The sequence below is a fragment of the Pipistrellus kuhlii genome, unplaced genomic scaffold, assembly GCF_014108245.1.
Source record: "Pipistrellus kuhlii isolate mPipKuh1 unplaced genomic scaffold, mPipKuh1.p scaffold_m20_p_5, whole genome shotgun sequence".
Lineage (NCBI taxonomy): Eukaryota > Metazoa > Chordata > Mammalia > Chiroptera > Vespertilionidae > Pipistrellus > Pipistrellus kuhlii.
This window is the reverse complement of record NW_023425551.1, coordinates 31,836,395-31,851,252: the sequence shown is the minus strand read 5'-3', so window position 1 is coordinate 31,851,252 and position 14,858 is coordinate 31,836,395. Positions and strand designations below refer to the sequence as shown.

At 35.5% G+C, this 14,858-nt stretch overlaps 1 protein-coding gene across 3 annotated transcripts in view; it reads right to left on the bottom strand.

Annotated features, from left to right (window-relative positions):
- Window positions 1-14,858, bottom strand: part of SEC63 (SEC63 homolog, protein translocation regulator) — a 57,560-nt gene that overhangs the window by 1,136 nt on the left and 41,566 nt on the right. For 2 of the 3 annotated variants that reach the window (XM_036415448.2, XM_036415450.2), the window contains 4 exons: window positions 11,246-11,401; window positions 9,005-9,106; window positions 5,510-5,608; window positions 2,084-2,188 (listed from right to left, as the gene is read on the bottom strand). In XM_036415448.2, the coding sequence (XP_036271341.1) occupies window positions 2,084-2,188; window positions 5,510-5,608; window positions 9,005-9,106; window positions 11,246-11,401 (462 nt within the window). The remainder of the gene's footprint in view (window positions 1-2,083; window positions 2,189-5,509; window positions 5,609-9,004; window positions 9,107-11,245; window positions 11,402-14,858) is intronic. The other variant, XM_036415449.2, reaches the window with a different exon arrangement.

The following is a 14,858-nucleotide window of genomic DNA, read 5'->3' as shown; positions in this document are numbered from 1 at the left end:
TTGACCAAAGCATTTATAAATAACTAGAAGCCCAATGCATGAATTCATGCACCACTGGGGTCCCTTGGCCTAGCCTGAGAGACAGGGCCAAACCAAGCTATTCAACATCCCCCAAGGGGTCTCGGATTGCAAGAGGGTATAGGCCTGGCCAAGGGACCCCACCGATGCATGATCAGAGCTGGAGAGGGACACAAGAAGTTGGCCAAACAGGGAGGGACCACAAGAGGACTCCAGGGCATGTCCAGCCCATCTCGCTCAATCCCAATCGACTGGACCCCAGCAGCAAGCTATCCTACCAGTCAAGAGCATCTGCCCCCTGGTGGTCAGTGTACATCATACTGACTGGTTGACAAGTCAACTATCTGCCCTCTGGTGGTCATAGATCATAGCCAGTGGTTGAGCAGCCTCAGCATATTATTAGCATATCACATTAAGATTGGTTGAATGGACCAATATATTTAACATATTAGGCTTTTATTATATAGGACTAGATTTTATGGTCATAGCTCTAAATTTGAAGTATTCATTTAGAACATTCATTCATCCCAAAAATAAGAAGGTAAGTCCACTAACATGTAAATGTAGTTAAATTTCTAACTGTTTGATAGTTTGATTTTATAAAAGCTATACTATTTATTCTGTGGCATGAAAGATTAATAATTGTGATTCCTGAGCAAGAACAATGCGTGATGTCTTCATGTTTTTTGCTGAGAGGAAAAAACTCAAATGTGACTTTCAAAGATGTATTTTGTAGCCGCCAGACTCATGAAGTTAAAGTCTACAGCCAATGGAAAGACATATGGTACCCTGTGGGAAAAGAAGCGTGCCTTTACTGGCTCCCTGTACTCTGGGACTCTAGTCCATATGAAATGATATGCAGCACAATCTTCCTAAGCCAACAGAATGCTTTCAAAAAAACCTGCAGTGAAATAGTAAAGACTAAGGGGAGTGTGGTTCAAATGACACTTACACAGAGTGTACGCTCTAAAATGCTAAAGAATAAATTACTTTCAAAATTAATAAACACCATTTTTATATAACAATTATGAATCATCAGAAAGGGAAACTAAGGAAACAATTCCATTTACAATTGCATAAAAAAATAAAAAAAAATAAAAAAACACCTAGGAATAAATTTAACCAAGGATGTAAAAGACCTGACTCAGAAAATTAATAAGAAACTAAAGATACAAATTAAGTGGAAGCATATACTATGTTCATAAATAGGAAGAATTAACATCATTAAAATGTCCATACAAAAAAAATCTATAGAATCAATGCAATTCCTATCAAGATATCAATGGCATATTTCACAGAACTAGAATATTCAAAAAATGGATATGGAACAGCTGTCCATGAGGAAACTCCTAGTGATGGAGTCTTTAAAGGGTAGCTTTTACTGTTCTGTTTATTCCTCACAATTGCTGTCACTTAGAAGTTGCCACTATGAGCTCTAAGTCTCTGTGCTAAATGTTTTACATACTTTATTTTGACAATGTTGAACTTTATCTGAGCAACCCAGTTGAGAAATTTCCCTTCTTTTGTGTTCTGGGAGATGGCTAAGTGTAAAGGATCTGCTGCCCTCTCAGAGCCAAGGTAGGACTATCTCCACCTCTCCTCATCACCTCCATAAAACTCAAGGATGACACCCTTGTGTATTGAGATCCCCTTCCTTTTGATAAAATGAGCATTTTCCCTATTACAGTAACCTAAATAACCTTTAAAACAAAGAAAATTAATAAACAGGCCAAGAGAATCTGCAGGAAAACACATACCATTTTTCTAAAGAAAACAGAACCCCTATAAAGTTACAGCACATTAAAAGGTATCACTTAAGTAATTTATAGTCAAGATTCTAAATTACTACAGTAAATAATATCTAACTTCTAAATCATTAACATCCCTTTAACTCATCAAATTCGGTTTATTACTGAAAAAATAGTCCATCAAATGTATCATATATAAAGTATGAGATGAACTCTTTTTCCATTACTCTAAATTTTAAAACTAGAAATGCTTCCCTAGTATATTAAGCACTTCTTCAAATAAACAACCACATTTACTGAAGAGTCACTATTCTTACCTTCAAAGGTTTTATCTGATCCAAACCCATATAGGAGTCTGATCTCAAAAACACTGTATACTGATAATTTCCAGGCTTGCCTGGTGCGGGAAACTTCAGTTCCACCTGGAAGAAAAATTAGCACTTAAAATCTGTATCTTGAGGAATGGAAAAAACACCACGGCACTCCTAAAATTCCTTCACCAGAGTATTTAATAGCTAGGTGTGTACTCACATGACAGCCTAAAAAATGCTACAAAAGTTCTAATAGCAAATATATATATACTTATGTCATACATTATATATACACTATATAAAAGGAAATAAAATTAGACAAATAGGGTTAATTTGTATCGCCATAATTTAAGAAAGTATATTTAAAGCAACAAAGTTCTTTGTTGACCATCACACCCTGACAACTTGAAGAAATGAAGTAGGTAGGATATAAAAGTAAAATTAATGAAATGCTGAAATAAAGACTTCACCAGAAAGGTAATAATTCTTGCCAAATTTACTTATTTCTAAGATAAATGTTGTAAAATAATAGAATATATAAATATATTGGTCCCTGCTGTTGGTTCCTAGCACAGAGCTCCTCAAATCCCTATAATTTACTAAGTGACAAGCATAGTAGGAATATCTTTTGTTCTAATATTTGCTCTCTGATCCTGGATCGTAAATCCCTTGGAATTTCCTGGGTGATCACAATGTTTTGTTCTAATGAGGTGACTTCTGGCGGACTCCTAGGTAAGAAGTGGTCACCGGAAAGACAAGCCATGATTAGAGAAGCTTGAAACTTTCAGTCCTCCACCCCATTCTCCAGAGAAGGGCTGGAAATGGAGTTAATGATCAATCACACATACATGATATGAAGCCTACATAAAAATTCCCAAACAAGAAGTTCAGAGACCTTCCGAGATTGTCAACACATGGAGGTGCTGGGAGAGTGTATACTCAGAAAGAGCTTGAAAGCTCCTTTCTTCCCACAAACCTTTCTTATGTAACTCTTGCATATGGACGTCCATTTATATTCTTTATCATATTTTTTTATAACAAAATGGTCCACGTGTTTCCTTGAGTTCTGTGAGCCATTCTGGAAAATTACTGAACCTAGGGAGGGAGTAATGCGACCCTGATTTTTAGCCATTTGGTGAGAAGTGCAGGTGACAACTTGGGACTTATGAGTGGCACCTGAAGTGGGAAAGTGGGGGGCAGCAGTCTTGTGGGACTGAGCTTAGCCTGTGAGATCTGACACTATCCAGCTAGATAGTGTCAGCATTTAGTTAAACTATAGGACACTTAGCAGCTATGACAAAGAATTGTTTGGTGTTGGGGGCAAACCAACACATCTGTGTCAGAAGTGTTGTGAGGTTGTTAGTAAAGTGATTGAGTAAAGTAGAAACACAGAAGTTGTGTTTTTCCTTTACAAATGCTCAATGCCTTAAAAGTCAAGAAGATATTTTATTTCCTATCAAATCATAAACTTCAAAAACAGAGTTACAAAGTCTTAGAAGTTTCAATTCTATTTGGACAAAGGAAGTATATTTAAAATAACATTTGGGATTTCTGGCTATCTGCCTCCAATCTCCAAAATTCAGATTTTGTAGGCAAGATTATATATGAAATGTGCCATCAAGCCCCAACTGGGTAGCTCAGTTGGTTAGAACATCATGAGGATACATCAAGGTTGTGGGTTCGATCTCTTGTTAGCGCACATACAAGAATCGACCAATGAATGCTTAAATAAATGAAACAACAAACTGATGTCTATGTCTCCCTTTCCCTCTCTCTCTCTAAAAATCTACTTAAAAATTATTTTTAAAATCTTTAACAATATGCCATTAATACAAACTAGAAAAATATGATGGGAGAATCTTTTATTTTTATTTTTTTATTGACCTCACAGTTAGGTCTTCCTAGCAACTAAAATACAAAAACCTAAAAAGAAAAATTATTCAATCTCATTATTTAAAAATTCCAAATAAATAAATGGGTAAGCAAATATGTATAATTTTGCTTGGTAAAAACAATCGTAAAAGTAAAACAAACTGGGGAGAAACATTTGCAATACATATAAAAAGAGCTGTTTTCATAACATTAAAAAAAAAATCTAAAACCAATTAAAAGACCAATAACCTGACAAAAAAGAATAGTCACAAACAGATACAAAATGAAATACAATTCAAACACCCTGATTTTCAATCTTCAGATTCACTCATTAAAACTACACTGAATACAACCAGCATAGTAAAAATTGATGCATGCAAGAATCATCAATGTATGTTGGAGAACAGGATAGTAACATGGTACCCAAGTATCACGCCCCCAGGTTAAAGAAAGGAAAAAAAAAAAAAATAGCTTTCACAAGAGAGAAAAACCTTAACTAAATGATCAACCATAATATCAGCAGTATGGGAAGTACTGATACATTTGTGCCCCTAATGTGATGCACTAAGATTACAGCATCTGAGTACTAGTATTTTGGCCAAAAATATTTAAAATGAATATAACCATGAGTAATTAATGAGACAAATTCAACGAAGGGATAGTATACAAAATGCCTTGTCTAAACTCTTCAAAAATATCAATGGCAAAAAAAACTGAAAAAGAAAAAGGCCAAGGAAGTGTTCTAAAGAAGAATGACAACCAAACATATTACATGATCCTTGACTATATCCTGAATTTAAAAACAAAACTAGCCCTAGCCCACGTGGTTCAGTAGTTAGAACTCCAGCCTGCATACCATAGGGCCTCAGGCTCAATTCCCAGTCAAGGGCATGTACCCGAGTTGCAGGTTTCATTCCAGACCCCAGTTAAGGTGTGTGCAGGAGGCAACCAATCAATGTGTCTTTCTCACATCGATGTTACTCTTTACTCTCTCTATTCCCTCTGCCCTCCCTTCTACTCTCTAAAAAGCAATGGAAAAATATTCTCACTCCATGGGTGAGGAGTAGAGGGGAAAAATGAAGAATAAAAAAGAAAAGCATTCCCAAGAGGTAAAACAGGTTCATCACAACATTGGCCAATGCTATATAATCAAAAATTCCACACTAAAAATCTAATCACCCATTCTTACATTTGTTTCAAGGAAAGGTATATATCTTAGCACTAATCCAATGAGAATAAAAAAAATCATACATTTTTGTACAATACAATGAAATCTAGAGAGAAGAAAAAGTATACATTCTTAGACACAGTGAAAACTTCCAAAAATAAGTTGAAAACAAGTTTTTTCAAAGACTGACCAAGTTGTCTACCTTAGCCATTCAAACTTTATACATTTTAAATGACCTTCCCTCAGTAGACATCAGAGAATAGTTTAAAATATCTTAAAATGCAATAAGCCAAATATGATAAACTGTTTTCTAAAAACAAGTTTTATGAAGCAGCATGATGATGAGATGCTGTACATTTATAAAAACTAAAATACTATTGTTGGATTGTTACCTCTTCTGTATCTTTTAGTGTACACACATGATATGGCATAGATATTAATGTCTGCTCCTTCCTATCTGCAATATAAAGCCACCACCATTCTTGTTTTTCCTGCAGAACAAAAAAAAAAGAATATAAATAATCAGAAAGAACTAGAGTTTTGCCTTGTTTCAATTAAGAGGCATTATCCTTATTTTATTCATTGCTGTACTGTACAAAATAGATGTATAACAAATATTTACTGAACAAAAAAATTTTTTATTATTCATTTGTAGATCTGCTCTCCAAAAGAATTATGTATCGAAGTTTGGGATTTCCAATGGCCCCTTATGCCCTATCAATGGGCCTCTGTATTAAAAACCCCTGATTAATCTTAAGAAAACTAAAAAAAGAAAATATTCTAAAAAAGGAAACAGTATAAACTATTACAAAAGCATCTAGCAAATAATCTTAGAAATCTCAGCTAATAATAAGCAAAAGTCAGAAAGTAGGAGTGAAAGAGACTTTGGCAACCAAATGAGAAATCAATAAATTGAAATACGTTACTCATAAGAGACCACCTTGAAATCTAAGAGTCTACTTATACCTTTCACTGCACATGACTTCATATTAATAAGTTCAGCATTTTTAGTGTACTTCATAAAAGATTAGGAACAGAAAAGGAACTGGGGGGGAAAAAAAACACCTGGCACCAGAAAGCATAGCAGGGACATCAGAGAGAACCAACAGAGATAGAAAAACTTAAAAAAAAAAAGGACGACAAAGCAGCCTGGAAGTACTGAACTCCAGTCTGCTCAGTTACCATCACTATATTACAGTACATCAGTGATTGTTTAGTCATCTGCTTAGGAAAGATATCTTTATAAAATAGCTTTAAACATTTTGGAGCCAACAATAAAATAAATTATAGAATATTCTAAATATATAACCAAAACAACAACAGACTATTCTAAATTCTCAATCATCCAAAGGAAGGCTAAAAAAATAACCTTTGACTAGTACTGAAGTATCATAGGAAAAATGTTTGTGTTTAAGCCAAAATCACTTGCACTTTCCATTTTATTTTAACCATGAGGCATTAAAATTAAAAGCTCTTTTGTTTAAATGATTTTAACAACAAAGTAATTCAACATTAGTAAGCAGAATAAATAAATCACAAGTACATGATTAACCCATCCTCAGCTTAACCTGAGGGTTAGGATGACCACAACAGGTAGATGTGTATGTATAAAGGTTTGTCTGTGTGTTCTGCACACACAAAGTGGGTAAAAACATAATTGCCTGAAAGTGGAGTGTTAATTCCTGGGCTTTGTGGGCCACAGAGTCTGTTTTAACTACTCAACTCTTCCATTGTAGCAGGACAAGAATGAACGTGGTTGTGTTCCAGTAAAACATTTAAAATAAAATTTCATTCACAAGAGTGGGAGGGAAGTAGATCTGTCTGCACACTGCAGTTTGTCAATTATATTTTAAAGCCACACAGACCTGAATTATTTCTTCTCTAACCATTGCCTTTCTCTTCTGTTAAATGATGAGTGCCTACCTCAGGCTGTGTAGTCAAGATGAACTGAGATTATACAAGTAAAATATGTTAGAATGTCTAGCATTAAGACTGCAATAAATAAGTTATGATTATTAATGAAGTGAAGTAAAGGCCTCTGTTATTTAGGTAGTTGTGACAATTCACTGTCAGAACATGCATGTAACATAAGAAGCACAGAGATATGTTCAAGAACATGCATTTCTTCTTTACTTCTCCACTTGGAGAATGCCTATCCAAGGCTACTTATTAAAACGAGACTCATTTCAGAATATTTATTAAGAAGTAAGGGAATGTCAATCTGTGGCAAGGCACCTGTGCCTAAACTCTGATGCTCAAGGTGAAAGTGGAAAAGATACTCTACTCAGAGTTATTTGCATCTTAAACAAAATTGTTGTATGTGATTCCCAACCATTCTTAACATATTAAATATAGGAAATGAGTTTCAATAACATGTAAGTCAATTACTAATATAAATCTTTCAGTGGGTAGTGTGGTAGTTAGGGTAGTTGGGTAGATACTTGGGAAGTAGACAGGTAAACATTAGAAAAGTCCTAAATAAATTTTATTTGATAAATGGTACTTTGAGGTGCTTAACATGCAGATGCAGATTAAATTGGGAAAAAGGTATTTTTACTGCTAAAATGTTCTAAGAAAGTGAAATGAATATTTTGCTTGTTAACTAAGCATGGTCTAAAATGAAACTGTTACAAGGATAAAAATTATGCAGCTTATAGAATCCCATGAAAAATGAATCACTGAGTGAATTTATTCACTTGATTTCAGGAGCCTTGTGGTTGGCAGACGACCAGTGCAATGGGAAAAATGCCCTAACAGTTCAGGACATGCCATGGATCAGCGTGCCCATTAAAATGGAATCCTGGGCTGACATCTCACCAAGCCATAAGAAAAGTCTGTCCGAGCGACAAGTTTATTACTTAGGAATTTGCTTTCAGCAGCCCCCAGCAACTCTGCATTGACATTCTAGAGCAGAAAGCAAAGTTAACATGCTTCTGCTGTTAATCACCTGCCAAACATGGTTGGTAAATCAAAGGCTCTGTGGCAAAGCTGTGAGGCAGTCTGTGGAACAGCCTTCATGACTGAGGCAACTAGTTCTTGACCTCAAGCCACAGACAGAATCATCCACAGCAGTGAAATGTCAAGCACATTTGAAAGGCAAATATAGCCTATTAAGGAGATCAAAAGTTGAGCAAGCCTCAAGCACAAAGTAAACAAGAACAAGGGAACAAGCTGCACTGCAATGACCTGTCCAGAGCCAGGGGCTCAGCCACACTCACAATTACTGACCTTTAGCTGGTCCCACAACTGCCAAAGACTGAGGCAATTACTGGGACCACAGCAAATCTAGTAGCTCCAGGTGGCCAGTAAAGGACTGACAGAGAAAGCCCATGAGAAAACTTTAAGAACCTTCATCCTACTTAAAACTTGATAGAAGCGAAAGATTTACAATAGCCACATAGTTAGAGCCAAAATTTGAATTTGTATTAGTAGCTGCCTGAACTGCTAATGAGAAATCATCATAAAGCACAACCCTTAGTAATCTGCACACATGCACAGTAAACCACAAAAATTCTTAAAAAGTTAACAATCCTGTTTTTAAATACAGAATTCATATAGAGATATATCCTTCATAGTTCAATACCCTGTCAGGGCATATGCCTGGGGTCCAGGTTTGATCCCCAATAGGAGGTGTGCAGGAGGTGGCCGATCAATGGTTCTCTCATCACTGATGTTTCTCTCTCTCTCTCCCTCTCCCATCCTCTCTCTGTAATCAATAAAAACATACCTAAAAAAAAGAAATATATGCCTCAGAAATGAGGCCTATCAAGAATAGACTGCATTTAGCACATCTGACTATTACCCACCACAAAAGGATAAATGGCAACTGAAAAATATATGAAGAGTAAGTGAATGGAGTAAGGAGCATTAGACCATGTGTAACTCACCTCAGGAAAGTAAAGACTATAAACAGGATGTGTTATCTTTGATTTGGTTTCCAGTAGAGCTCTCTCCTTTCGCTGTATACTTTGTTGTAATTCTTGCCACTCCTAGTAAAATAAAAATTAAATGAAATCAAGTATGTTTTCAATCATTTTGAGGAGCTTCCATCTTATTCTAAACTAGAGGCCCGGTGCATGAATTCATGCACAAGTGGTGTCTGGACATCTGCCCCAATCAGGGCCAAGATCGGGCCGGGCTGGCCGAGGAAAGGGCCACAGGGGGTTGGCTAGCCAGCTTCACCCCCTGGTTGAACTCCTGGTTGAGGGGACAATTTACATGTTAGCCTTTTATTACATAGGATTATTCCTGAAAACACTAACTACTGCTAAGTTCAATCAGACAAATCTGATCATTTCCATGCTCAAAACTTACAATACTATTTTTCATGCAACAAATCTAACCCATTTAGCTTTTGACTACAGTTCCGTTCACAATCTGGCCTGGCCCATCTCTACAGTCTCCTATCACTGCCTTCCCCCTGGCACTCTTTATTACAGTCATTTCAAACTACCTAGACTTCTCTGAACTCACAAAGCTACTTCACGTCTCCTACACCGTTTCCATTTTTGTTTTCCCCTTTCTCTACCTGGCAAATCCCTACTCGTTATTCTTTCAGGAGCATCTAAAGCCTAAAGTATGAGTCCCTGAATTTCACAAATTTCTCTCTGCTCTCTCCTTGCTGCTATAACTGCACCCTGCTCTAAATGTGCATAATCTCTTTTGCACTCTAATGTCTGTTTACCTGCCTTGCCCACTACCCTACTCTCATTCAAGGGCAGAAACTTTCACATTTGACTTTGCCCTCCTGTCATCTAATGTAGTGCTTGGAATATGACATAATAAATAATTATTTATTTGTATCATTTTTGTCAAGTAAATGAATGTATTTTTGGTCATCTGAAGAGACTCGAATCCTAAGAATTAACTCTTCTAACCTTTATAGACTCAGAAAGGAATATATAAACTCTTTCTCAAAGCAAGGCTAGGGATAATTTCTTTGCTAGGTTTTAATTTTCTGACCATCAGCTTAATTCCCTAAGTATGGCCCGTCCTGTGTTGTTCAGTGATTGAGTGTCGACCTGTGAACTAGGGGGTCACAGTTTGATTCCCTATCAGGGCACATGTTTGAGTTGCAGGCTCCGTCACCAGTGGGGGGCGTGCAGGAGGCAGCCCATCCTCTCTGATATCAATAAAAATATGTGTTTTTTAAAAAACAAAAAACAATCATCCTTATTTTTTTCCACCACTCCCAAGAGCAAATACATTATTTCCGTTACTTTTACCCTTGCCCTTTATTTTTGCCTTCAGGGAATCTCTTTTTCTCTCCTAAACCACTTATTTTAGATAAATGGCCAGATCAAAAAGAACAACACAAACATAAAGAAAACAGCTGATCTGTTAGAGATCATTTAAAGGCAACTTGTAATGACCATTATGTGTCCACCAAATATTCTTTCCTATTGTCCTCCCATAAATTAAGTGGAACTTAATGCCATGCCATGAGATTTTGTTTTCTGTTCTCTATAACCTCACAATCTTAATAAATTGCTTAGAAACTCCCCTTTCCTTAATGCCTAATATACCTCTTCAAATAAAGTGGCTTTCTATAAATGTTAGCATTTCCCTTAACCAACCTCTTGACTTTAGAGTTCACAGTAATGTTTCTTTACCCTAAACATTACATTGAACTTCTGAGAGACTCTTCCAAGTAAGCTACCTATTTTATAACCCACTTTTCTTTACTCACACTTGTAGTCATCTCCAGCACTGAAAATTGCTTTAAGAGAAAAAACTAAAGTCACTTCAGACTCAGATCCTAATCTACTTAGCAATCTAAGCTTTAAGAAAATTAGCCAGCTGGTATGGCTCAGCTGGTTGAGCATCATGCCACAGAAGGTCGCTGGTTCTATTCCTGGTCAGGGCACATGCCTGGGTTGCAAACTCAATCCCCAGTGTGGGGTGTGCAGGAGGCAGCCGAGATGTTTCTATCTATCCCTCTCCTTTTCTCTTTGATATCTTTATAATTCTGATCACTATTCCTCAAATACATTCCTACAAAACAATACAGGATTATAAAATATACTGGAAGCAAACTGACAAGTAAAGAAGCAAGCAAATAAACAATAACAAAAACCAAAATTATCATCTGAATTATAATTCCAATTATTTAAACCCCTAAGTCTTACTGCTTCATCATCTTTGTTTTGTTTTTCATCTTGCTCTCTATCAGAGTCTCTGTCACTACCATCCTCTTTTTCACTCTGGGAGTCTCTATTTTCTTCTTCTTCAGAATCACTGCCTTTGTCAGAAACTTCTTCTTCATCTTCCTTTACTGCAGCTTCCTAAAGGGAAAAAGCAAACACAAAAATCCTGAGTGTCTCAATGTCACTTATTTAAATTAGCTCAAAACACAATTTCACTACTTATAAAATTTTAGAGAATTATAAACATTCTTATTTATAAGTATGTGGGAGTCAGACTGAAAGGCTTTAACATTTGGCTTATCTATTGTTAGACATTTTATTCATTCTTCATACTTAGTAAAATAAAAATATTTTATTCCTATTTGCAAAGCATACCACCACAATGGCTAAGAAGGATCATACTTCAAAAACATATATTATGCAATATATTTATTTGAAGAGGGGAAATAGGAAGTTCATAGAAAAGTACTGTTTTAGTAGTTCAATATTATCTTCTATAACTGATAAAGTATCATGTAGTAAAAAAAGCTAATGTCCCAAACAAAATACTTACTAGTCTATTTCAAGAAGCAAAAGAAAGAACAGCAAAATTAAATGCAAAAAAGTAGAAATAAAACAGATTAGAAATCAATTAAAGAGGAAGCAGATATACAGAAGGGGAACCCAAACAAAACCAAGTTAGCTCTTTGAAAATATTAATAAAATTGATAGGTGGGAAGAGGGGGTGTGCTTAGAAGGGGGCAACGGGAAACTATGGGGGATATATGTAATATTTTCAATAATAAAAATTTTTTTAAAAAAGAAAAGACTTACAAAAAAAAATTTCCTTGGATAATCTGTAACATGAATAAGTCAAATACAGATAAACAAGAGTTGGCAATATATATCAGTGATAATTTTTTATTTTTCAAAAAGAAAGGAAAGTTCTCTTAAAAATAATAGTAAATAAATAAAATTGATAGGTGTTATTAGGCAAGACTGACCAGAGGGAAAAAAAGATAAAGAATACAAATTACCAATATTAGGAACAAGAGACATAACTACAGGTCAAAAAGACATTAAAAATAAAGGATATTATTAGCTTTATGTCAATAAAGTTGATAACTCAAGAAGAAATGGACAAATTCCTTGAAAAAACTATTTTTTCATAAAAACAGATTTAGGAATCCTAAACAAATATTATCAAATCCAGATAAATATTTTAAAAAGATACTATGTTATGACAAATGAGATTTGTTCCAGTAATGCAATGATGGCTTAAATTTTTTTAATACATCAATATAATTCACCATAATAACAGGAAGGAGAAAAATCATAAAATTGTCTCATTAGATGGAGTTTAAAAAGCATTTAATAAAGTTCAGTATCTGTTTATAAAAATTCTCAGCATGGGAAGAGAGGGGAACACTTTCTTAAACTGATAAAGAATTATCTACAAAAACCCTAGAGCTAATATCACACTTAATAGTGAAATAATGCTTGCTTTCTCCCCGAGATTGTAAGACATGGATAACCAACCATCTTCACATCTAATTAACATTATACTGAAAGTTCTAGCCAGTATATTAAGAGAAAAAGGAAGAGAATACAGATTTAAAAAGAAAAAAAAAAGCTAAACTATTTTTATTTCCAGGTGGCATAATTGTGTACGTAGAAAATCTTTTTAAAAACATCTACAAATGGTGAGAATTGTTGTCAATTCATCAAGACTCCTTAATATAAGGTCAATATTTAGAAAGCAACTATATTTCTATACATCAACAATTAAACATTGCAGAATAACTTTTTTAATGTTATGTGAAGCAATAGAACCAGAAAGCCTCAGATGCATCAGAGTAAATCTAATGAAAAATGTGCTATATCTCTGACACTGGCAGTTACTAAAAAACTGCTGAGAAAAATTAAGGAAGATCCAAATTAATAAAGTTAAACCATGATTATGAATAAAAAGACTCACTATTGTTAACAAGTGAATTCTCCACATATTAAATCATAGATTCAATGCAATAACAGTCTAAATCCCAGCAGCTTTGTGTGTGTGTGTGTGTGTGTGTGTGTGTGAAAATTGTTTCAGCTTAAAATGCAAAGGATCTAAATAGTCAAAAACATTTTGAAGAAGTGAAGAGTTTGAGGACTTATTAGGTCTAGTAATAATTAATGTCGTTTTCTAATACTTTAAATCGAATTTATTTAAACAATACAACAAAATTTTAATCAACAATATAGTTGCCGTTGTTTTCTACTACTTGTGCCCAACGCTCAGGAAGCATTTTAATCCCTCTGTTGTAAAATTCTTGTGATTTTGATGCAAAAAATTCGGTCAATGCATTTTTGAGGCATTCTTCATTATTAAATTTTTTTCCAAGAAGAAAGTTTTGCAAAGAACGAAACAAATGGTAATCGGAAGGGGCAATATCAGGAGAATATGCAGGTTGAGGGAGAACTTCCCATTCCAACTGGCGCAGTTTTTCAGCAGTGATTCTTGCAGTATGCGGTCGTGCGTTATCGTGGTGAAGAATTACGCTCTTCCGATTAATCAGCGCGGGTTCTTTTTCTCTTAAAGCTTGGGCTAACCTTTCCAATTGGGCACTATACACTGCACTTGTAATGGTTTGGTTAGATGGTAAAAGTTCATAATGAAGAATTCCTTTAAAATTCCACCAAACACACAACATAACTTTTTTCCCATGCAAGTCAGGTTTTGGCGTGGGCTGTGGAGCCTCACTTTTGTCCAACCATTGAGGCCGCCTTTTCAAATTAACATACAGTACCCATTCTTGCCGGGACCGGTTTGGCTCAGTGGACAGAGCGTCGGCTTGGGGACTGAAGGGTCCCGGGTTCGATTCCGGTCAAGGGCATGTACCTTGGTTGCGGGCATATCCCCAGTGGGGGGTGTGCAAGAGGCAGCTGATCGATGACACTCTCTCATCGATGTTTCTAACTTTCTATCTCTCTCCCTTCCTCTCTGTATAAAATCAATAAAATATATTTAAAAAAAAAAAAAAAAAAAAAAAAAAAAAAAAAAAAACATACAGTACCCATTCTTCATCTCCGGTAACAATTTGCTCTAAAAACAGCAAACGGTTTTGATGAGAGAGGAGCGAACTGCAAATTGTGACTCTTTGATTACGGTTGTCAACTCATGAGGAACCCATTTTCCAAACTTTTGGACTTTGCCAAGTACACGCAATTGATTGGAAATTGTTTTTTGTGAACAATTTAAAGTTGTCACAAGCTCTTGTTGGGTAATTTGAGGATTTTGCACCAAAAGAGCTTGAAGAGCTTCTTGATCAAAATTGGACACACGGCCTCGACCACTCTTGTCATCTAACAAAAAATTTCCCTCGCGAAATTTCTCAAACCAACGCTGGCATTTTGTGGCGCTAACTGCATCTTGACCAAGAGCACTACAGATGTTTTTTGCAGCCTCACTTGCTTTTCTTCCTAATTGGAACTCGTAAAGCATGCAGTGCCGAATATGCTCTTCATCCGCCATCTTCTTAGTCCTAGTTTTGCAACAAAAACCAAACCAAACACAAACTTTTTCAAGCAAAACTTGTTAATTGCACTTCACACATTCTGTAGATATCACGTG